This window comes from Hypanus sabinus (genome assembly GCF_030144855.1).
Source record: "Hypanus sabinus isolate sHypSab1 chromosome Y unlocalized genomic scaffold, sHypSab1.hap1 SUPER_Y_unloc_5, whole genome shotgun sequence".
Classification (NCBI taxonomy): Eukaryota; Metazoa; Chordata; class Chondrichthyes; order Myliobatiformes; family Dasyatidae; genus Hypanus; species Hypanus sabinus.
The window spans coordinates 623385-648741 of NW_026779035.1; the positions used below are offsets into that span (position 1 = coordinate 623385).

The 25357-nt window shown below is 41.4% G+C and overlaps 1 protein-coding gene across 1 annotated transcript in view; it reads right to left on the reverse strand.

Annotated features, from left to right (window-relative positions):
- Positions 1-7517: 7517 nt before the first annotated feature.
- LOC132386030 (E3 ubiquitin-protein ligase TTC3-like) overlaps positions 7518-25357 on the reverse strand; it is a 126571-nt gene continuing 108731 nt past the window's right edge. The window contains exons 7-14 of the mRNA XM_059958314.1: positions 20032-20114; positions 17680-17774; positions 16511-16573; positions 15866-15920; positions 15251-15416; positions 11592-11628; positions 11244-11415; positions 7518-7688 (exon numbers count right to left, since the gene is read on the reverse strand). Of these exons, the coding sequence (XP_059814297.1) occupies positions 7518-7688; positions 11244-11415; positions 11592-11628; positions 15251-15416; positions 15866-15920; positions 16511-16573; positions 17680-17774; positions 20032-20114 (842 nt within the window). The remainder of the gene's footprint in view (positions 7689-11243; positions 11416-11591; positions 11629-15250; positions 15417-15865; positions 15921-16510; positions 16574-17679; positions 17775-20031; positions 20115-25357) is intronic.

The window sequence follows — 25357 nt, forward strand, 5'->3', positions numbered from 1 at the left end:
GTGGAGTGCCTTTGTTCAGTCCACAGGTATGACACTGAGTTCCCTTACCCTGGTCACTTTAATTCTCCATCAATTACTGTTCTGATCCACTTGCCTGTACTACTCCAACAGGCCTAATGCAGCCTTTAGGAACAGCGTACTCATTTCAGTTTCAGGTTCAACAATAGCTCTAACACATAGCGTTCCTTTATTTCCTCTTTTATCTTTCCCTTTAATCTACTTTGATAGATTTATAGAGCATGGAAACAGGTTCTTCAGCAAATTTTGCCCAGTGAGCTAGTCCCATCTGCCCATGATTGGCCCACAGTTCTCTAAACCTTCCTGTACTTATCCAAACTGCTTTCAAATGTTGTAAACCACTGTATTCATTAAAATTTCATTCCAGATGTCCCTTTGAAAACTCTCGCCTCTGATTTTAACCTTCTGCATTCAGCACTCCCGGTTCACACTACCCCTACATCAATCACAGGAAGCGGTCTTTCCAGTTCCCCACCAATCACTTTCCCAATGCTGATAATGGGTCATCAACCTGAGATGTTAATTTGGTTTTACTTACCACACATGCAACCTGATATCCTGAGCGTTTCCAGCACTTTATTCCAATTTCCAGCATCTACAATATTTTGACTTGCAGCACATTAGGTGAGACTGTCATTCTCTGCCACACTAATTGGCACACTGCAGTATCTGGACAGAGACCCATGCGGAGAGCCAACGCTCATGGCTGTGTCCTGCATTTGTAGGCATCCGTTCATTCTGCTGCATGCAGGGATATTTGAGCCTTTATTATAGTGGATTCTGAAAACTTATACTCTGGTTTTTACTGTACTATTTACTATTTATTGGTGTTCTAGACATACCTGTTAACTGAAGTAAGATTTAAACGTAATTGAAAATACATTCAGATTCTTGATCTTTCCATTCTACTGAGTGCTTTCTCATATTAAGCTTTAATCTAGATTCATAACACAAAGTACCCAAGACATCTTCAAGGAGCAGTGCCTCAGAAAGGCAGCATCCATTATTAAGGACCTCCAGCACCCAGGACATGCACTTTTCTCACTGTTACCATCAGGAAGGAGGTACAGAAGTCTGAAGGCATACACACAATGATTCAGGAACAGCTTCTTCCCCTCTGCCATCCAATTCCTGAATGGACATTGAACTCTTGGCCTCTACCTCACTTATTTAATGTATTGTATTTCCGTTTTTTGCACAATTTTTAAACTATTCAATATACTGTAATTGACTTATTTATTTATTATCACTATATTTTGAGTTTTTTTCTGTCATGTATATTGCATTGCATTGCAGCTAAGTTAACAAATTTCACATCACATGCCAGTGATAATAAACCTGATTTTGATCTGATCTGATCTCAACAAGAATTTAATGCACTGCATTCTACTCTGTTGTACAATTCTACCCTTTATGGGCCAATTCAATCCATTGGCTGAAGGAAGCTTGCGATAATGTCTGATAACAGAAGGAGATTGGAGATAGAATGTTTTTACAATTTGAGAATCACAATTTTTATGGAGTTTGAAATTATTGGTTTAATTTGTTTTTGCAGGGTATGCATGTAGCTGTCATGACTGACATTATTAATTGCTTATTCCCAATTTGCCACTGACAAAACTGGAATTGCGCAAGACAAGGCAGGGATGACAGATTTACTTCACGTAAGCACATTATGTAACTAGATAATAACAATCTCTTTCTTTTCTGAGGTTGCATTAGAATCTTTTTTTTAACCTTTAGATATATTTGATCACTTGACTCAGATATCACGGTGACATTCAAACTCAACTCTCAGGAAATAGACTAAGCTCTGAACATTTGTCCGTGTCTTGCCAAGTATAAAACATAAGTACTTAGGAAAAATTTTGCAGATATTTGTGCTAAGTATTACATCTTTAAACTGTTCCTACCTTTGAACTCATCTCTGATTTTTGTTCTTCCTCCTGTTCTGCGTTGTTGTAAGATACACGTTGTTTACACTCACTGCTTACTTGCTCAATCTCCCTGGCCATTACACTGTAATAAAATTTAAATGTGTCACTTTTGTTGCAAATCAAGCACACCATGACCAACAAGAGAAAATCTGCAGATGCTGGAGGAACTCAGCAGGCCGGGCAGCAACTACGGAAAAAAGTACAGTCAACAGTTTGGGCTGAGACCCTTCAGCAAGACTGGAGTGAAAAGCTGAGGAGTCGATTTAAAAGGTGTTGGGGGGGGGGGTGGGGGAGAGAGAGAGAAACACCAGCTGAGTGGTGAAACCTGAAGGGGGAAGGATGAAGTAAAGAGCTTAGAAGTTGAAAGAGACAGAAGGCCATGGAAGAAAGAGAAAGGGAGGAGCACCAGAGGGAGGCGATGGGTGGGCAAGGTGAGGGAGGGAAAAAGGGATGGGAAATAGTGAAAGAGGAGGGATGCAGGGCATTACCATAAGTTTGAGAAAACAATGTTCATGCCAACAGGTTGCAGGCCATCCAGACAGAATATAAGGTGTTGTTCCTCCAACATGAGGAGAACATATCGGAATGGGGATGGGACGTGGAATTAAAATGGATGGCCACTGGGAGATCCCACTTGTTCTGTCCTACGGAGCATGAAGCGGTCAGTGAAGATGATGCTCAGTGAAGCGGTCTTCCAATCTATATCAGACTATTAATATGATAAATATACTCAAAATTAAAGTGTTACAATGTAAGTCAGGGCATATTTCAACCAGAACAGAATGCAACACACACAGTTTTTCTACCACTTACATAAAATACAAACTTCAGTTCAAGTCGTTCAACTATATATGAATACAGCCAAATGAGACAGCGTTACTCCAGGGCCAAGATGCTAAAGCACAGTACCAACAGTCACACACGAGAACACACTCATAGAGTAGGAGTCCTGACCCCCCCCCCCCCCACGCAACTTGAGGCACAGTCCTCACACATACAAGCCAACAAGTCCATATAAAATGAGTAAACAACAATGCAGAATGGGCAAACCTCGCAACATCACTGTCGACCCACCCCAATGCCTGACAGGCAACACCACAGCTTTGAGGTGCAGTCCTCATGATATAGTTTAAGGGAACTTGGAGGTTCTCAGATTCCTGTAAACTATGGGTTGATTACTATGTCAATGGTACCAACTGTAAAGAATTTAAAGTCTTTGAATGGTTATTATATATAATTTTATTTTGGAATAATGTATATTTTGTTTATAAAAAAAATTTGTGAGTGACTGCATTGTGTTTGAATAATGTCTCAAAGCTGCTTCTTTGAAGAAAAGGGTTAAAGTTCATCCAGATCCACATATGATGTCTCCTGGCTTTTCACACCTTTTGGTCTTGACAAAAGGCAGTACCTGATGCAAATTAGACAGGGCATTCCTTTCTTAATTAAAACTTGATGGATGTGGGTTCAACTCAGCTGGAGTGTCTATCAAACTGATTGTTCTTTTGTATAGGTGGCCTTATAAACTATTACAATTCAAACATCAGGCAGTGAACTTGTTGAATCACCGGAGAGATGAGATCGTTTCTCCCCTGATGTCGGGACCAAATTCAGTCACCGGCTGAGCTCGAAGAAATAAACGAATGAAAGAGATAAGTAACAATCTTTTCACGCAGTCATTATTTGATCCTGCAAATTTGCATTAACACTCACATATACAAGTACACATAGAACACTGGTAAATATTATTGGTTCAAATTAGTTAGAGAAATAGGGGATTAAGCATTTGGGGATATGGTGAGCGAGCAGGTAAGTGGACATGAGGCTAGGTTTAGATCAGACATGTGATCTCCTGGACCAGTTTTCGATAGCCTGGATGGGTCAGAGAGGAATTTTCCAGATTTTTTCTTTTCAATTGGCAAATCATTTTTTTCTCCCCAGGGTGATCACATGGGTTTGGGCAGGATGAATAATAAAATAAAATGGGCGGCATGGTGCCCTGTTGGTTGGCACTGTGCCTTGAGGGATCCGGTGATAACTAGAGTTAAGATTGGATCAGCCATGATCTTGTTGAATGGCGGAGCAGGCTTGAGGGGCCGATTGGCCTACTCCTGCTCCTATCTCTTATGTTATATATTATGTTATATTAAACAAATTGAATGAAAGGGCATTGATGTAAAACAAAGGCTTTGTTTCACTCTCCATCAGTGGCTGACCTGCTGAGTATTTCCAGCAGTTTCTTCTTTTATATCTTCACAGCATCTCTTGTATTTTACTTCTAGAGAATGTTGCAACCAAATTTCACATTCCTGCAACTTATCCTCACTCGTTCACAACCCTATTCAATACGACAGGATCAGTGTTACCACGCGCGACCCTGGTTTAGGCCTGAGCATAAAAGAGCACGGGCAGTGAGGGGAGTGTGAAGATCCACCAGCGTTGCTACCTTTGAATAAGGTGTTGAACCAAGGTGCCTGTGCTCACAACTGGTTGTTATCCAAGGGAGTTATTTAAAACCATAAGACACAGGAGCAGAATTAGGCCACTTGGCTCATCAAGTCAATCCCATTCTCTTGCCTTCTCCTGTAACTCTTGATACCCTGACTAATCAAGAACCAGTCGACTTCCACTTAAAATACACTTAATGACTTGGCCTCCACAACTGTCTGCAGCAAAAAATTCCACAGATTCACCACCCTCTGGTTAAAAGCAGGAGTTAGCCCCCACTCTGGGTATTAATGAAAAACATTAGGTTGTGGCGACCCACTTCCTAGCGCTCTTGAACCGGCTCACAAATAGCCAGCGCGCTGGCATAAAGTCCAATCCCAAAAGAGCGCCAAGTCTGCTTCACCAGCAAGGGGAAAAGCCCGCGCGCAGGACGGGACTGTGAATACGTGCACCCTACAGCTTCTGTGATTACGTGCCCCCTACAACACCCGTGCCCGGGGAGGGGGGGATCAGGAAGGCTTTAAAGTGAGGCCGCAAAGTTCGAATAAAATCTTTTTGTAACTGCAGTTCATTGACTCCGTGTCATTATTTCAGCGCTGCGTGTAGCACGTTAGCTTGGTGTGTGACAGCTGACTGTTTCATGTACTAACTCAGCAGTCAGTTTACTTTGGGGACATGAAAAGCTCTGTACAAATTCATCCTTGGGTTGAAACCCAACCACTCAAGGCAGGAAAGACACATTTCACATCCCGGCTCCAGGTTCAGCCACCACATTACCAGACTGCTGTAATACAACTCCATGTCACTGACGAGCCACACTCGAGGATTCAAAACCAGTTTCTGACCCTCTGAATGGTCCATGAACACTACTTTGTCATTCCTTTTTCTCCTGCTCTACTTCTGTAATTTACAGTAATGTTTATGGTTATATATGGTTATAAGAAAACCAGAAACGTTGGCTGCATCCATCGGAAGAGAAACACTGTCCGAGTTCTCCCTAGCTGTGTCATCAGCGAACTTGATGATGTGGTTCGAGCTGTGTGTTGCAGCACAGTCATGGATCAGCAGAGTGAACAGCAGCAGACTGAGCACACAGCCCTGGGGAGCCCCCGTGCTCAGTGTGATGGTGTTGGAGATGTTGCTCCCAATCCGGACTGACTGAGGTCTCCCAGTCAGGAAGTCTAGGATCCAGTTGCAAAATGAGGTGTTTACACCCAGTAGGCTCAGCTTTCCAATTAGTTTCTGAGGGATGATTGTGTTGAATGCTGAACTGAAGTCTATGAACAGCATCTGAACATATGTGTCTTGATATGCCTCACGACGAGCCTCTCGAAGCACTTCAAGATGATGGATCAAAGTGCAACAGGAAGGTAGTCATTTAGGCACAAGACCAATTTAAGACTTCTTCGGCACTGGAGCAATGGTGGTGGACTTGAAGCACGTAGCAATCCCCTTTGAAAGAACTAATAATCATTCAACAAAACCTGCTGCAACAAGGTGATGGGTAAAGTGCAAAGGGTTAGCGAAGAAAATGAAAAACTGTGTGTGGGTAACATTGATTTCTTTGATAGTCAGTGGCATAAGCTGACATCACTACATCAGAATCACAGCACAGGCCCTTATGTTCAAAATACAAGTCTATGCCAACTAAAATGCCAATCTAAATTAGTCCTATTTACCTGTGAATCCACCATCTAAACCCTTCCCATTCAAAGTACGTTTATTTATCCAAGTGTTTATGCAGCATACACTTGGATGAAATCAGTCTTCCCCACAGACAGTCATGCATCAAAGAACCATGCAAACAACGCATCAAAGAAAAGCATATCACTACCCCTTTCCCCATACGGAAACAGCAACAAACACAGAGTATAAACACAAAATCCTATCCAAGTTGTTGGTGCACTTCCTCTGGCAACATATCATATGCAGACTACTCTCAGGGTGGAAAAAGCTGCCTCTCAATTCCCCATTAAATCTCTCCCCTCTCCCCTTACCTAAGCCCTCTAATCCTCTAATTAAACCCTGAAGAAAACTTTGTCATTTCCCCAGCCTGAGGAAAAAGCTTCTGCCACTGAAGTATCACAGGAGTCCCTACATGGAATGCTTTTGTGTTGGTCACAGCACTTTAATGATCTAGACAGCAACACCTTGTAAATACTATACATAGATTGTTTACCCAATCTCAAACCAAATTGCAGAATTAATTTTGAGACAAGAGACTGCAGATGGGGAAATGAGCACAGAAGGACACATTGCTGAGGAACTCCAGGAGTTTATTTTTTTGGTATGAATTTAGATGGAGCTTTTAAGCTCATGGTCTGTCACCCTCAAGGAACCATTGTGGGCTACTAAAGACTCTGATTTTGGAAACAGCAGAATTCAGGTGGCAGAGTGGGGCTGCTGCTAAGTGTCTTACAGAGACCTGGGTCCTTCACTGCCTCTGAATGGAGTGATCGTGGGCTTCCTTCCACATCCCAAAGACATGCAGTTCATTAGGTCTCTGAATTTCCCCAGTGTGCAGGTTTTTAAAAAAAAAGGATAAAAATAAGATTATAGTGTAAATATGTGGGCGATGACTGACATGGCTCGAATCCACAGGGTCTGTTTAAGTGCTCTCCTTCTCTGTGAGAACTGAATCTGCAGATTTCAGAACCAGAAGTTGACAAAGTGGTGTAATTTTGGTGCTCACCTGAATTATCAAGCAGAATGAATTTTATTCTGCAACTTTCTCCATTCAGTTGCAAGTTCAATGGAAGCTAGTTAGGCAGCTAAAAAGTCTAAGCTGATGTCTGAGGGACATGTATTAAAAAATGGAGGTTATCAATCGGAGCAATCGAAAAGTTATCACTGTCTCTCCAAACGAATAACCCTAAGAACCAGAGAATTGTTAAAACACATGAAACGTAAATGCCCTACCTTTGATAAGGTGATTGGTGTTCTTCAGAAGATACCGAGAGGGAGTTCAGATCCTTGCTAGAACCTGTGGGAGATGATGATGATGCAATTGTTCCAGGAGCAGAAACCTCTTTTCCAGAGTATGTAAATGGGTTGGGTGGAGCTTTTGTTCCAATGGCAGGGAAATCTTTCTCCTGACTGTCAGATTCCACAGAATTATGTGGAACTGTAAAATCCCTCTGGTCCTCTTTCAAGCTGGAGCCAGACTGAATCAGAAGTATGTCCACTGGATAACATCTTTGACCCATGACCTTGGTTCAATCCATCAAAACTAACATGTTCAGAGTCAGAGCTGCTAGCTTTGAAGTTCAACGATAAGAAAGGAATCTGCAAAATTATATCAAAAGTTATATGAAGCACATTTATCTTTAATTTGAAACCATTCATTATGGAATTGTTACGAATGATGAACAACTCTGATGGGCAGAAGGGTACAGAATCACCAATGCCCCCCGCCCCCTTTTGGAGAATCGCAAATCACTACTATTTCGATGCTGTTATCAAGGGAGATGAGACAGACACAGGAAAGCTGCCAAGACAGTTGTTATTGATAACAGCTCATACAAATTAATGAGAGAGAGGCACAGCTAAGGTGGAATGTCTCCAGCTAACAAAAGAGAACGGAACCATTGATTACTGCTATTGTCTTTTGAAGAAAGTTTGTGTACTTGGTACTGTTCTATTCACTGAAACCCTTCAGGGGGCACCCAGAGTGGGCTGGTTTGATGGGTTGCATCATCTCAACCTGATTGACCCTGTGAGTGGGGATAAAAGTAAGGTCTGGGGAACACCCCTCAGATGCACCAGGAGAGACGCTATGAGACCGGTGGTGGCTTGTGTGTGTGTCCACCCTTGCCTGGGTGACGAGTCAACCACGGAAGAACGGTCTAGCTAAAGGACGGAGGGATCATACGTGAATGGCCACAACAACAAGATCGTAAAGGAAAGTTGGCAAGTCAGTAGCTGTTACTGTTCTCTCTCTCTCTCCAACAATTGCAACACAGCGACCGACAACTACTGCAGCCTGCATGAACTGAACTGAACTTTATATTTCCATCAGACAATTCATTATCCCCTAGACAATGATAGAGCTTATTTCTTATTGATTATTATTATACCCACACTTTTAGGTTTAGTATTAATTATGTATATTATCTGTATATTTACATTGATGTTATTTTTGTATATTTTTGCTAATAAATACTGTTGAAAATAGTATCACCAGACTCCAACGGATACTTCTATCTTTGCTGGTAAGACACCCAGTTACGGGGTTCGTAACACAATTCTCATATGAAAACATATAACACACAGCAGCAACATTTGGCAACTTTGCTCAGCGAGTATATTCCACCATTCAATCATGCAGATTTATTTTCCTTCTCAACCATTCTCTTGCTTTCCCCGTGACCTTTGACACCCTTACTAATCGAGAACCTATCAATCTCTGCTTTAAACATAACCCAGTGACTTGGCCTCCACAGCAGTATGTGGAAATGTATTCCACAGATCCACCATTCTCTGGCCGAAGAAACTTTTCATCATCTCCATTCTAAAGGAATTTCCTTGTATTCTAAGGCCGTGTCCTCTGGTTCTAGACTTCCCCCACCATTGGAAACATCCTCTCCATTTCTCTCTATCTGGGTATCTAGGCCTGACGAAGGGTCTCAGCCCAAAACGTCGACAGTGCTTCTCCTTATAGATCCTGCCTGGCTTGCTGTGTTCCACCAGCATTTTGTGTGTGTTTTGTTTAATTAGGGGAAGGATGGTGTAAGGGGGAGAGAGGGGTAGAAGGTTCGAACTGTGACTGTATCCAAGCTGGCCTTGGCAGAAATAATAATAACTAACCAATAATGATTTTACATCTAATTGTATCTTAGTATGTGATCCAAACTATTCTAAAACTGTATTAACTCACATAATTATAATATTTCCTGTAATGATCAATGTTAAAAATTGTGTGGAACTATGTTCCATGGGTGGGCAGTGTCCGGACTGTCTCTTTAGGAGATCAGTCCGTAACTTCCCCCATAGCATGCTATGAATAAAAAGTGAACTTTGACGAAGTATCACCTTGTCTTATGTTTTTATTGAATTTGTGATACTTTGCATTATTGCATCACGTCGATCTGCCTTTGACATACTGGCCGGAACTATCAAATGTCTGAAGCGATTTGGAATAAAGACATTGCAAAACATTGTATTCTAAAATTATAATAGTTTCAGATCAGATTGGGACCACTTTACTCCAGCTAAAGATCTAGTTAAAATGTCTCAATTTAACCTAAACCTTGATTTGCTTGCATTTCCTTTTCCACCTAATCCAATGCTGAGGAACTTGATAGAGTTCCAGAGGTAGTGACCTACTGCAAACACAAGAGATTGTCCAGAAGCTGGGCATCCAGAGTGACACACACAAAATGCTGGAGGAACCCAGCAAGTCAGGCAGCATCTATGGAGATGTTTGGCTGTTTATCCTTTTCCATTGATGCTGTCTGACCTGCTGACCCGCATTTTGATGTGCTACTCTACAAACATTCATTAACTATCAATCCCTGGATGCAGACTTTGAAAAGGCAGCAAATTTCACACCTTTTCCTCAGTGAGACTTTGTTCATTTCCTCCCCCAGCATGAACATGCCATGAGGTACAGAGCTACAGGAATTTTACGTAACACTTTACTTACCTAACAATTCTTAGACATACATCAGAATGGTGAGTGCCCCAAAGGAAGTAGTTGGCTTGAAAATATTTGCAGCATCTGCAGTTCCTCACTCCCACCACCCCACCCCCCCCCCCCCCAAATTCTGCAGTTTTGCACTTTAAGCTGACCCTCACCAGGAAATTAGGCTTGCAATACAGGTAGTCTGAAACTACAGCCCTTCCCAAACACACAAGTTTAAATCCATCTGTGAACTGGAACAAGTTTTTAATATCAGTTTGCAGCTTTTCTAAGGTCAGTAGTCAGTGACCAAAGGTAAGTACAATAAGTCACAGCTGGCAATTCATTCACTGTTATAATTCAGTTGGTCACATTTTTCTTTAAAACCCACACTTTCTCATTGAACTACAAACTGACATGTCATTTGTATGACAAATACACTTATCTCAGGGAGTACCTGTAATGAATTGCTCAACTCAGGGTATTCATGTTTTAAATGGATGCCTCTCTATCCTGATGCAGTGTTCTCTTTTCCCAGAGACCCCCACCATGGGAACATCGTTTCCACATAACTTTCTATGCCGTTCAACATTTGAAAAGTTTCACTGATATTCCCCATCCTTCTAAATTCCAGCATACAGGCCCAGAGCCATCAAACATTCCTCGTATGTTAACCCTTTCATTCCCAGAATCATCCTTGTGAACCTCTTCTGGACCCTTCTGCAAGCACACTTTTCTTAGGTGAGGAGCCCAGATCTGTTCACATTACTCAAGGTGAGGCCTCATCAGTGCCTTATAAATCCTCAGATTCATATCCCAGCTCTTGTGTTCTGGACCTCTTCAAACAAATGCTAACATTGCATTTGCCTTCCTCACCACCGACTGTACCTGCAAGTTAACCTTTATCTATGCTACTTGTAATCTCCTTAAAGAATGCCAACAGGTTCGTCAGGCAAGATTTTCCCTTAAGGAAACCATGCTGACTCCGCCCTGTGTTACCAAGTACTCCATAACCTTATCCTTAATAATTGACTCCCAACAGCTTCCCAAGCACTGAGGTAAGGTTAACTGGTCTTTTGCTGCCTCCCTTCTTTCTTAAAGAGTGGAGTAGCATCACACATGGACTAGTAACCTAATTAAAAAGAATAGAATAAAACTTTATGACGAAGAACGGCTTTGATCGATCTAAATAGGACATTAAGAACACACTGTGAACTTACATCAAAATGGAGAGATTGATCATTCTGCTCCTGTTCTGCCTGTACATCATTATCTTTAGTGACATCCAACCAAATATCCACAACCTCTGCTTCATCTTCTCTGGATTCATCATTGCCTTCCTCGTCATCCTCCTCAACTGGAGAACTCTCAGAACCACTGCTTTCCTTCAAACTGTACATGAACACAGTAATCCCAACATTAGATTGAGAATCACTTTGATAAATTCTTGCCAACATTTCACCAAACAGAGAAACATCACTTTTTAACGTATACGTTTTTAAAGCTTTGGACATTAATGTTTGATTCCCTAAAATCAGAAACAACATTTAATTTTAAAAATATTTTACCTGGTGTTGTCACTCTTCTGATTCTCAATTTCTTTCTCTGAACAGAAATGAAAAATGCTGGGAGTTAGTACATACTTAATGCATTTAAATTTGTACTAAAACTTCAGATCTCAGAAATAGTACAATGACTTTGTTAGGGCATTTTTGGGGTTTGCACACATAGCAAGTGACTTCAGCCACAGATCAGTCTACATTATGCCTGCCGTGTCTCACTTGTCAAATAAAAAGACTGCCTCATACCTACCAGTACTCCTCTCCAGTGACTTTGTTCACCTAACAACATCTTTGCCCGATGTAATGCATTTTATAATCTCAACCAGTTTGTGTGTGACTGGAGATAACAATACACACCTAATCACAATAAAAACTTGTAAAAATTGTTTCTTAATTTTTCCTAAATAAACTGAAGCATTTCAGGGCTCACGGACCAAAATTGTTTCAGCAATAATATAAATTAAACATCAAAAATTAGGTTATGGAAAATAATAATGGGCAACAATGGAGGTAGAGAGGATCAGTAACTTTAAGTTCCTGGGTGTTATCATATCAGAAAATTTCTCCTAGGACTAGATGCAAGTGGCATTTCAAAAAAGGCATGGCAGCGCCTCTACTTTCTTTGAAGTTGCATCGATCTGGCCTGTCATCTAAAAGTTTGACAGACCTCTGCAGATGCACAGTAGAGTATCCTGACTGGTTGCATCGCGACCTGGTATGGAAACACCAATGCCCAGTTACAGAAAACCCTACAAAGAATGCTGGATACAACCCAGTCCACCACAGGAAAAGTCCTCTGCACTATTGAGCACATCTACAAAAAAAGCACTGCCACAAGAAACCAGCATCCAAGGCCATGCTCTCTTTCTACTGTTGCCGGTGTAGAGCAGAGGTACTGGAACCTGACGTCCCATAACTCCAGGTTCAGGAAGTTATTCCCTTCAACTATCAGACACCTGAACCAGCATGGATAACTTCACTCACAACACTGAACTGATCACAACCTATGGACTCATTTTCAAGGAATCGACAACTCATGTTCTGAGTTTTACTTAATTATTTGCTTGACATTATTATTAGTTTTTCTGAATTTGCACGGTTTATCTTTTGTACATGGTTAATTTTTCATTGTACTTTGTTCTACTATGAATGCCCACAAGAAAATGAATTTCAGAGTAGCGTGTGTACTTTGAAAACGAATTACTTTGAACTTTAGTTTTGTTGTTGAGTGGATGAAACTGAAACAGCAACCTTATTTAGATTTGGTGCAGACTATTACATTGGTGAGGACAACTTTGGTTTCATGTGCGGCTGAGGAGGGGAGAAAAGGATCAGCCATGATTAAATGGAGCAGCAGATTTGATGGGCCAAATGGCCTAATTCTGTTCCTGTGTCTTATGGTCATATGATTCTGATAAACATAGGAAGAAAAAATGAACTTCCAATATGTGAATAAGTTATTTATCTGAAATGTAGTCACTAATGTAATGTCGGAAATGCAGCTGGCAATGCCCCCGCAGCAAGTGCATACAAACAGTAAAGTAGTAATATCCCATTAATCTGCTGATCAAGGGAGAAAACACTTCCAGGACAGTACTCCCGTTCTTCTTTGAAGGGTCACAGAATTGTTTACATCAATCAGAGAGCAGAAAGTCCTATTTCATTTCACCCAAATGACACCTGTTCCTATCTTCATCTTAGTGTAGAACTTGATTACACTCAGTAGCACTTTATTGGGTATACCTGTACAGCTGCTCATTAATGTTGTTACGCCTGCAGCCCCTTCCTTTGTGAGAATCACAAGATCACTATTGATTTGGGTCAGGAGACCCAGGAAATGAGAGAGAGACGTGCAGAATGTCTCGTTCCCCAGCGATATAAAGCTACGGGACACGGCCATTGTCTCTTGAAGACGAACTTGTGTATTGCAATACTGTGCTACGTGGAAGCCCTCAGGCAAAGTGCGCTGGTTGAGGGAGGGATTGCATCACCCCAACCTGATTGACATCTGAGACCCTGTGAGTCAGGATAAAAGAGGGTCTGTGGGAACTGCCCCTCAGACGCACCAGAAGAAACGCTAGCGATCCCGTGATAGCAGAAGCCAGTGGGAGGAGGCCACGTGCGTTCAGTTCCATTTTTCCCCGGAAACCGGTGCCCTTACCATAGAAAAACGGCTTTTAGCTAACAACGGGGAAACCAATTCCCAAAAGACTCGGAGGATTGGCATCATCCAAGAACTGAGCAAGTTTAACCTGTCTCTCTCTCAAACCCAAAACGCTGCAGCTTGAATGAACTAACAGTGACTTTTATATTTCCATCGGACACTACATTATCCCCTAGACAACGATAGAGCTATTTCTTATTGATTATTATTATACCCGCACTTTTAGATTTAATATTGACAACGTATATTATCTGTATGTTTGCACTGATCTTATTTTGTGCCCCTTTATCAATAAGTACTGTTAAAAATAATACCATCAGACTTCAACGGACCTCTCTATCTTTGCTGGTAAGTGACCCAGTTACGGGGTTCGTAACAATGTAAATACCTAATCAGCCAAACATGTGGCAGCATCTCAACACATAAAAACATGCAGACCTGGTCAAGAGGTTCAGTTGCTGTCGAGACCAAACATCAGAATGGGGAACAAATGTGACTTTGACCATGGAATGATTGTTGGTGGCAGGTGAGGTGGTTTGAGTATCTCAGAAACTACTGATCTCCTGGGATTTTCATGCACAACAGTCTCTAGAGTTTACAGAGAATGGTGTAAAACTAAAAAACATCCAGTGAGCAGCAGTTCTGTGGTGAAAGCACCTTGTTAATGAGAGGTCAGAGGAGAATGGCCAGACTGGTTCAAGCTGACAGGAAGGTGACAAGTGACTCAAATAACCACCAGTTACAACAGTGGTGTGCAGAAGAGCATCTCTGAACGCACAACATGCTGAACCTTAATCTGATGGGCTACAGCAACAGAAGACCACAAACATGGCCTCGGGTACTTGCTATTTCAAATAAAGTTGCCACTGAGTATTTCAACATTTCAACCAGCAAAAACAGACCAAATCAAAGTTTATGATTCAGGTAAGAGATCTGCCAATCGTGCCCTATCAGACAATTTAAACCAAGGGCTCACACAACATCATATGCATTAGAAGGAACATCCTTACATCCTTAGTTGTACAATGAAAATTTTAGATATTTAATTATTTTAATAATGACACAATTTGACCAAATCCAATGAATTTTTAACATGAAAGAATATTACAATGAGTAAATTATATTAACACAAGATATTCTGTAGATGCTGAAAATGTTGAGTAACACATACAAAATGCTGGAAGAACCCAGGAGGTCAGGCAGCATCTATGCAGAGGAATAAGCAAATAATATTTAGAATTGAGACCCTTCATCGGGGCAAGTCAATATTAAACCTTTTCATCACAAAATCAATTCCTAATTCGAACATTAAAAATTCCTTCCCTGTAGTGATCAATACTCATTGCAGTGTAACCTTTGTTCTGAAAAAAAGTATCACCACTTCTCAGCTTCTCTGCAAATACATCGAGAAGATCAGGGGTTCCCAGCCTTTCTTATACCATGGGACTAGTACCATTAGGAATGAAGCCCATGAACCCCTGGTACAGGATTAGGGACTAACCTTTCGATGAAAGTACTTGCTCAGTTTGAATGAGTTCTCGCTGCTCTGTCAAACCTTTGACATTCATTCGTTTCCTCTGACATGCCTGAAGAGCCAGGGAATTGGCCTTCAGAGCACGTGTATACCATCCTTTACCACACAGAGCTGCCGCAAATAGATAATGCCCCTAAAGGGGAGGAGAAACATTTAGAATCAGAATCAGGTTTAATATCACTGGCATAATAAAATAATATCACTGGCATAATACATAATAAAATAAATGCAATACATAATAAACTACAGTAAGTATATATTAAAAAGTTAAATTAAATACGCAAGAAGAGCAGGAATAAAGTGAGGTAGTTTTCACAGGTTCTTTGCCCATTCAGAAATCTGATCATGGACGGGAAGCTGTTCCTGAAATATGTGTCTTCAGGCTCCTGTACCTTCTTCTCGATGGTAGCATTGTGAAGGCATTCCTGAGTGATGGATATCCTTAATGATGGAAGCCACCTTTTTGAGGCACCATCACTTGGAGACGTTCTCAATCTTGGGGAGGCTAGTACTCGTACTGGCACAGTTTACAACTTTCTGCAGCTTTTCCTCAGTAAGATTTAACTATCAAGTCTTACTCACCTCTATGGAATGAGGTTTCAGGACAGTGCATCGTTTTGCATCACTCCAGGCTTTTCTGCAAAACAGAAAGCAGCCCAATGTGAACTACATGCACAACACTGTATTAGTAATAATAAAAAATACTGAGATTAACTTTAATGATCTACATTTTGAGCCAGGATACCATGTTGTTACTCAACAAAATTAATCATCCAGCATTTTTGAATTCTCTGAACAAGAAAACTCCACAAAATAATTAGCGCTGGAATGTTTGGCGACACTTGCAGGCACATCCTTGGGTGTGTTATTTGTTAACGCAATCTGAATCGATCCCTTTCATGTACGTGGGAATAGTTCATTTCTTAATAAAGAGCAATTTAACAGCAGTTCAGTGTAAAGTCAGCCAAAGACTCACAAGATGAACCAAATGTTCTCAAAGAATATGATTAAATGCTTATTTCTGAACTTACTCTAGTCTATATGTTAAATCACATTGCTTACTCCTTTATTTTCAACCTACTATACAAAAACAACTTGACTTTGGAGATGCCCCCAATACAACTTCACAGCTTTCACACTTCAAAGAACAGTTTTTTCCAAAAGTTGTATCCAATCTGGAACTACATTTTAGTAAAGAAAGAATACTGACAAAGAGCACAGGCTTACTTGTATTGACACAGTTGCAAATAACAGTAAGATCTTTTCTCATATAGCAAATGGTTGAAGGCACTAGAAAGAAAGGTATGCTGATTAGTTTTAAGCACAACAATATTACACAAGCTTACAAAAATCTTAAATCATACCAGAATTTCCATACATTCAGTTAATACAATATTATAATGATGGATGCAAGGTAACAAATTTTAAATTAACTCTCTAGTAATATTCTAATAATAATCCAAAAGTTTACTTACAAAATAGTTTTAAGGATTTCAAATAAATAAACTATCACAGAATACTGTACACAAAAAGTTCTAACATAAGGAAATCTGCAGATGCTGGAAATTCAAACAACACACACAAAATGCTGGTGGAACACAGCTGGTGGAAGGGTCTCGGCCCGAAACGTCGACAGTGCTTCTCTTTACAGATGCTGCCTGGCCTGTTGTGTTCCAACAGCATTTTGTATGTGTTGTCACAAAAAGTTCATGCAGGATTGGGGGAAAAAATTAAACAAGACAAAGAGCTCAATAATTTGTGATATCTCATTTATTTTTGATAAGTTAGATGAATGTAAAAGGTTGAAACGCACTATGATCAACTCTTCCATGAACATTCAACATTCTACTTGATGAAATCACAACCCAGCAGTTCCTTCAGCGTGTGCACATTTGCAGAATTACCAATACTGAACCCAAAGGCTGGGAGACGAGAGATTCCTTTCTGCTGCATTTAAATTAGGAGGCAAAAGAGAGGCTCGGCTTTTACTTGCTGGAATCTAAGAGACTGAGGGACTTGCATGAGTGACAAGTAAATGAGTGGGTGAATCTTGAGGGAAAATCTACTACTTAAAGTCACCGTTTAAGTACAAGGCCTCATGTAAGAGAAAAATGAGATGATATTTATTTTCAGGTTATGTGTACTTGGATCTCTCCTTTTCAAAGGGAGCTGAAGGCAGCTTTGAATATTTATTATTTATGACAGGCAAATATCTTTTGTAAGCAGGGGATATTGCTCGTAGGTGATAATAGGTCACAACCATCATCAATTTGGTGGCAGAGGAGGATTGAAGGGTCTAGTGTGCTTTTCCTGCTGATACCACAACCGCTGAAATTATGTCGTCTCATTCACGAGTGCACCAAAACTTTCCACAGTCTCAGCATTGAAATTCTTACCATACACCAATGGCTTCATTCAAAGATTTTACTGCTGATTCATAATGCTGCTTTTTCAAATCTGCTCCCCAAAGTTCATGAAATACTTTTGCTTGCTGATTGTAAAAAGAAAATTAAAAATTAAAGGAACTTCAATTTGACAATTAATTTTCAAGCCCACATAGAAATTCACCACAGATGCTAAGCATCCACCCCACTTTATAGGATTCTGTGCAAATTTGGTCAGCTATCTCTACAACCACAACAGATACAGCCAGCATTACACTGCAACAAATCCAAATGTTTCTAGGAGTGAACATCACCAATAGCCTGTCCTTGGCCGGAGCACAGCCAAGAAAGCTCACCAGCACCTCTTCTTCCGCAGGAGGCCAAATAAATCTGGCATGTCCCCTTCAACCGTCACCAATTTTTACTCAATCACTAGAGTTTGAAAATCTGGCTGAGTGGTGCTACAACAACAATATCTCACTCAATGTCAGCAAGACCAAAGAGCTGATTATTGATTTCAGGGAAATCAGAAATCCATGAGCCAGTTGGTCCACTTCACGAGATCAGAAGTGGAGAGGATCAGCAACCAAGTTCCTCAGTGTTATAATTTCAATGGATCTGTCCTGGGCCCAGACCGCGTGCAATTATGAAGAAAGCACAAGAGCGCTTCTATTTCTTTAGAAGTTGCAAAGTTCCAGCATGAAGTCTAAAACACCCTCCTCACCAATGAGCACATCTACAGGAGCAATGTTGCAGGAAAGCAGCTTCCATCATCAGGGACTTCTACCACACAGCCCGTGCTCACTGCTGCCATCAGGAAGAAGGTAAAGGAGTCTCAGGACCCACACCACCAGGTTCAGGGACAGTTATTACCCCTCAACCATCAGGAAGGAGGTACAGGAGCCTCAGGACCCACACCACCAAGTTCAGGAACAGTTATTACCCCTCAGCCATCAGGATGGAGGTACAGGAGCCTCAGAACCCACACCACCAGGTTCAGGAACAGTTATTGCCCCTCAACCATCAGGAAGGAGGTACAGGAGCCTCGGGTCCCACACCACCAGGTTCAGGAAGTTATTGCCCCTCAACCATCAGGAAGGAGGTACAGGAGCCTCGGGTCCCACACCACCAGGTTCAGGAACAGTTATTACCCCTCAACCATCAGGAAGGAGGTACAGGAGCCTCATGCCCCACACCACCAGGTTCAAGAACTGTTATTACCCCTCAATTAGTGTGGATAACTTCTACTGTGTTTCTTGTATTTATTGTGACTACCCACAAGAAAATACATGTACTTTGACAATAAGTTTACTTTAAACTTTGACAGCATCCTCTCTGCTCGTGACAAGAAACTGCAGAGTTGTGGACACAGTTCAGCACGTCACAAAAACCAGCCTCCTCTCTGCCTACACTTCTCACTCCCTCAGTAAAGCAGCCAGCATAATCAAAATCCCCACTCATCACTTTCTTCCCCCTCCCACCAGGAAGAGGATACAAAAACATGAAAGCATATAGCAGCAGGCTCACAGACAGCTCCTAGTCACTGCTACAAACTACTGAATGCCCCCTAGTACCTGAGCTCACAGCCCACCTCATTTATGGCCTTGCACTTCACTGTCTACCTGCACTGCACTTTCTCTGTAACTATAACAGTTTTTAAACTACACTGTTTTCCCTTGTATTACCTCAATTCATTGCTGCAATACTTCACTGTACCTCAATAGATGTAACAATAATAAACCAATTTACCAAAGCATTTGTTCAAAATGGATACAGTGCTCCAAATACTGCCAAGAATATGTTGTGTAACTTTGTAGGTTTTTGATTTTCCTTCAAGCATGAAATAGGTTTAATTCCCATTTAGATAAGATAGAACTTGCAAGGGGAGAATCTTAACGTGAACTTGAGCCAAAACTGATTGAATTTGAAGCAATCAGTTCTGTCAAAATACATTCTGCACTTTCTTGAGCAAGTTCTTTTACGGATGGAATATATCTACTCACAAAATTGATCTTTACATTACAGATTATAACAGTAAAAATGTAATTAATATATCATATATTTTGATAATTACATCTCAAAAATAGGCCTGAATAATTAGCAAACAAGAGGAAATCTGCAAATATTGGAAATTCAAACAACACACACAAAATGCTGGTGGAACACAGCAGGCCAGGCAGCATCTGTAAGAAGCACTGTCGAAGTTTCAGGCCAAGACCCTTCGTTAGTCCTGACTAAGGGTCTCCGCCTGAAACATCAACACTGCTTCTCCTTATAGATACTGCCTGGCCTACTGTGTTCCACCAACATTTTATGTGTGTTGCCTGAATAATTACAATTGTTTAGACCAGCTGAATCTCATACCTGTTCTTCCTGAAGACACTGATCTTCAAATTGCTCAAACAAATCATTCTGGTCGATAGAATATTGTTTAATAAGGTTGAAATCTACAACAAAAAAAAAATAAAATAATTTTTCACATCAAGAACAAAAGAGGAAAAGGGCCTGAAGCAAAAGTTTGGGCACCCTGCATGGTCAGTACTTAGTAACACCGTATTTGGCAAGTATCACAGTTCGTAAATTCTTTCTGTAGCCAGCTAAGAGTCTTTCAATTCTTGTTTGGGGGATTTTCGCCCATTCTTCCTTGCAAAAGGTTTCTAATTCTGTGAGATTCTTGGGCCATCTTGCATGCACTGCTCTTGAGGTCTATCCACAGATTTTCGATGATGTTTAGGTCGGGGGTCTGTGAGGGCAATGGCAAAACCTTCAACTTGCGTCTCTTGAGGTCGTCCATTGTGGATTTTGAGGTGTGTTTAGGATAATTATCCTGTTGTAAAGGCCATCCTTTTATCCTCAGTTTTTTTATAGATGGTGTGATGTTTGCTTCCAGAATTCTACCAATGAAATGTTCCCTGTGCCACTGGCTGCAACACAAGCCCAAAGCATGATCGATCCACCCCCCATGCTTAACATTTGGAGAGGTGTTCTTTTCATGAAATTCTGCAACCTTTTTTCTCCAAACATACCTTTGTTCATTGCAGCCAAAAAGTTCTATTTTAACTTCATCAGTCCACAGGACTTGTTCCCAAAACGCATCAGGCTTGTTTAGATGTCACCTTGCAAAATGCTGATGCTGAATTTTGTGATAAGGACCCAGGAAAGGTTTTCTTCTGACGACTCTTCCATGAAGGTCATATTTGTGCAAGTGTCCCTGCACAGTAGAACAGTGCACCACCACTCCAGAGTCTGCTAAATCTTCCTGAAGGTCTTTTTCAGTCAAACGGGGGTTTTGATTTGCCTTTCTAGCAATCCTACAAGCAGTTCTCTCGGAAAGTTTTCTTGGTCTTCCAGCCCTCAACTTGACTTTCACCATTCCTGTCAACTGTCATTTCTTAATTACACAACAAACTGAGGAAATGGCTACCTGAAAATACCTTGCTATCTTCTTATAGCCTTCCTGTGGGCATCATTTATTTCAATTCTCAGAGAGCTAGGCAGCTGCTTAGAGGAGCCCATGGCTGCTGATTGTTGGGACAAGGTTTGAGGAGTTAGGGTATTTATAAAGCTTTGAAATTTGCATCACCTGGCCTTTCCTAACAATGATTGTGAACAAGCCATAGCCCTAGTAGTAAGCTAATTAAGGTCGGAGACCCTGGTAAAAGTTATCTGAGAGCTCAAATCTCTTGGGGTGCCCAAACTTTTACATGGTGCTCCTTTCCTATTTTTCACTCTAAAATTGTACAAACAAAAATAATACATTAATTTTGCTTAAAATATTGAAAAGAATGATTCATCTTTAACTTTATGACCTTTGGCGATCAGTTCATCTTCTACTCACTTAACTATTCACAGTAACAGAAATTTTGACAGGGGTGCCCAAACTTTTGCATGCCACTGTACCTGTCAAAATGGACCACTCATTCCAAACTTTGCTCAAGAAAAGTCTCAGCTTATCCACTTTCTCCTTAAATCAAGCCTTCCAGCCCCAGCAATATCCTTACAAATCCTTTCCACAGCCTCTCCCACTTTGTCCAGAACTGTACCGCACCCAATCTACAAGTTTATGATCAATGAGCAAGTAGCCTTGTACCAATGTTATTTTCATTACATTACATTACATTACAGTACAATGCAGGCCTTACAGCTAACAACGTTTTGCCAACCTTATAACCTAACCCTTCCCTTCTACATAGTCCTCCATTTTTCTATCATCCATGTACCTAAACTTCTGAAATGCCCCCAACATATATGACCACACACACCCACCACTCTCCATGTTCAAAAAAAACCTACCCAACATTCTTCCATTTGCCTAAAACTATGCAGGGAAAATGTCTCCGGCTGTCCACTTGTCCATTCTCAACCCCTTATCATCATGTATACAGTGCTGTACAAAAGTCCTAGGCACCCTAGATTTTTTGTATCAATTTTATTTTAGATGATTTTTAAACTTCTGCATTAGTGTGTTGAAAAGAACCAATTTTATATTCTCAAACATTGTTTTTTTTTAAAAATAGAAGTTTCAAGATGTGCTGTCCAAGTTCTTCTGAAGAAGCACATAGAAATGGGCAAGGTTGAGGAGTAGAAATGCATGGAAAGCCATGGAAGCTGCATACAGCGGATGAGTGATACATCAAACTGATGTCCCTTCTAAATCGGAAGAAATCGAGGGTAGCTATCAGCTCAGAACTCACAGAGGCCCAGTACACCCCTTTGAAGTCAAGACAAGTCTTGTCAGAAGTGGTCTTCATAGAAGAATTGCTGCCAAAAAGCCATTACTCCAAAGTGGAAACAAAGCCAAGAGACTCACCTACACACAAAACACAAGGACTGGGGTGTTGAACACCAAGTGCTCTGGACGGATGAGTCAAAATTTGCAATTTTTGGCTCAAACAGGAAGCAGTCCGCCAGTAGAAGAGCTGGAGAGCGCCTTTACTTCCTGAGAAAGCTGAAGAAGTTTGGTTTGTCCCCTAAAATACTCACTAATTTTTATAGATGCACCGTAGAAAGCATTCTTCTAGGGTGCATCACAACCTGGTATGGGTTGTCCTGTCCAAGGCCGGAAGAAGCTGCAGAAGATCGTGAACATAGTCCAGCACATCACACAAACCAATCTTCCATCCTTAGATTCACTTTACACCACACTCTGTCCGAGCAGTGCTGCCAGGATAATCAAGGACACGACCCACACAGCCAACACATTTTTGTCCCACTTTCCTCCAGGAGAAGGTTCAGGAGCTTGAAGGTTCGTACGGCCAGATTTGGGAACAGCTTCTTTCCAACCGTGATAAGACTGCTGAACGGATCCTGACCCGGATCTGGGCCGTACCTTCCAAATATCCGGACCTGACTTGCATTACCTTACTTCCCCTTTTCTATTTTCTAATTATGATTTATAATTTAAATCTTTATAATATTTACTTCGATTTGTACTTCAGGGAGCGCGGACTGCAGAAACAAATATAACTGTGATGATTGTACGCTCTAGTACCAATTGTTTGGTGACAATAAAGTATTTGTATTTGTATTGTTTAAATGGATGAGTTTCTGCAGCCAACAATGAAGCATAGCAGAGATTCCCTGCAGGTTTGGGCTGCATTTCTGCAAATGTGTTGATAATCTGGTCAGAATTAATGCTGAGTACAAGCTGAGTCTCATCCATCATGCAGTGCCATCAGGGAGGTGTCTGAATCTTCCCAACTCCCTCCATTCTGCAACAGAAAATAACCCCAAACACACAGCCAAGGTCAAGGTCTTCTGCAAAAAGAAGAAAAAGGAGTTCTGCAACAGATGGTATGGCCTCCACAGAGCCCTGACTACATGGCCTCTGTCACTTCAGCCCATTAAGGTTGTCTGGGATTACCTGGAGAGACAGAGCAAACAAGACAGCCAAGAACTGTGGCAACTTCTCCAAGATTCTTGGAACAACCTGCCAGCTACTCTTACAAAACTGCACAAGAGTACCGACAAGAATTGATTTCAGTTTTAAAGGCAAAAGCTGGTCACACGAAATACAGATTTGATTTAGATTTTTTACTGTTTACTGCTCTTTATAGTATTTTTTGCTATTTAGAAACTTTTCATTTCATTATCTTTGAAAGTATCTTTGCTTTACGTGTACCTAAGACATCTTCTTGATACTGTACCTCTTATCCAAACAGAAAAGCCCTAGCTCACTCAACCTATCCTCATAAGACCTGCTCTCTAGACCAGGCAGCATCTGGACACATCTCTACATACTTCATATAATGAGGCGACAAGTGAACACAATATTCCAACGCAGTCCAATCAGTACAACATGCTGGAGGAACTCAGCATGTCGGGCAGCATCCATGAAAACGAACAGTCAATGTTTCAGGCCGAGACCCTTTCCTCTCGACTGAAGAGGGGAGGGGGGAAGAGAAATAATAAAGAAGGTGGGGGGAGGGTGGAAAACCAATCAGAGGAAAAATCGTGGGGGAGGGGAGCAGGGAGGGGATAGGCAGGAGAGGTGAAGGAATGTAAGGGGAAAGCACTATGGGTAGTAGAAGGAGGTGGGTCCATGAGAGAGATGATAGGCAGCTGGAGGAGGAGGTAAGTGAAACTGCGATGGGGGAAGGGAGAGGGAGGGAATTACCTGTTGGAGAATTCAATGTCGAAGGGGCTGGAGTCTACCCCGAAGGTATATGAGGTGTTGTTCCTCCAACCTGAGTTTGGCCTCATCACGGCAGTAGAGGAAGCCATGTATGGACATATCTGAATGGGAATGTCCAGGAGAGTTGAAGTGGGTGGCAACCAGGAGATCCTGTCTGTTGTGGCAGACAGAGAGGAGGTGCTCGATGAAGCAGAGCCCCAATCTGCGTCAGGTCTCGCCGATGTACAGAAGGCTGCACCAGGAGTTCCAGATGCAATAGATTACCCCAACAAGTGAAGTGTTGCCTCACCTGGAAGGACTGTTTGGGGCCCTGAATGGAGGTAAGAGAGGAAGCGTAGGGACAGATGTAACACTTACACTTGCAGGAATAAGTGCCAGGTGGGAGATCTGTAGGGAGGGACGTGTGGACCAGGCAGTCGCAGAGGGAACAATCCCTGCAAAGAGGGGTAGAGAGGGAAAGATGTCCTTAATGGTGGGATCCTGTTGAAGGTGGCGGAAGTTGCAGAGGATAATATGTTGGATCTGGAGGCTGGTGGGGTGATAGGTGAGGACATTGGGAACACGATCCCTGTTGTGGTGACGGGAGGATGGGGTGAGGGCCGAAGTGCAGGAAATGGAGGAGATGTGGGTGAGGACATCATTGATGATGGCAGAAGAGAAACCATGATTCTTAAAGAAAGAGGAAATTTGGGATGTCCTGGAATGGGAAGCCTCATCCTTGGAGCAGATGCAGCTGAGACAGAGGAACTGGGAATAGTTCAATCAGGACTGCACTTTCCTGACAACTAACAGTTAATTCTGTTACAAATGCAGCAACAATGAATATCAAATGAGTCAGGGTTTATAAACAAACAACAATATTTATTAACCTCTACTCAAAACTTATAAAAGTAAACAAATAACTTAACTAGAAATTAACTGCTATACGGCAACTTAACAAACCACTGACCTTAGGAACAGTTCTTAAAGAGGTAATTTCGAACACAGTCTTAAAGTGATCATTTCAAAAGTCCAAGTAATTTACAATGTAAGTGAGAAGAGAGAAAGGCTTCCTGA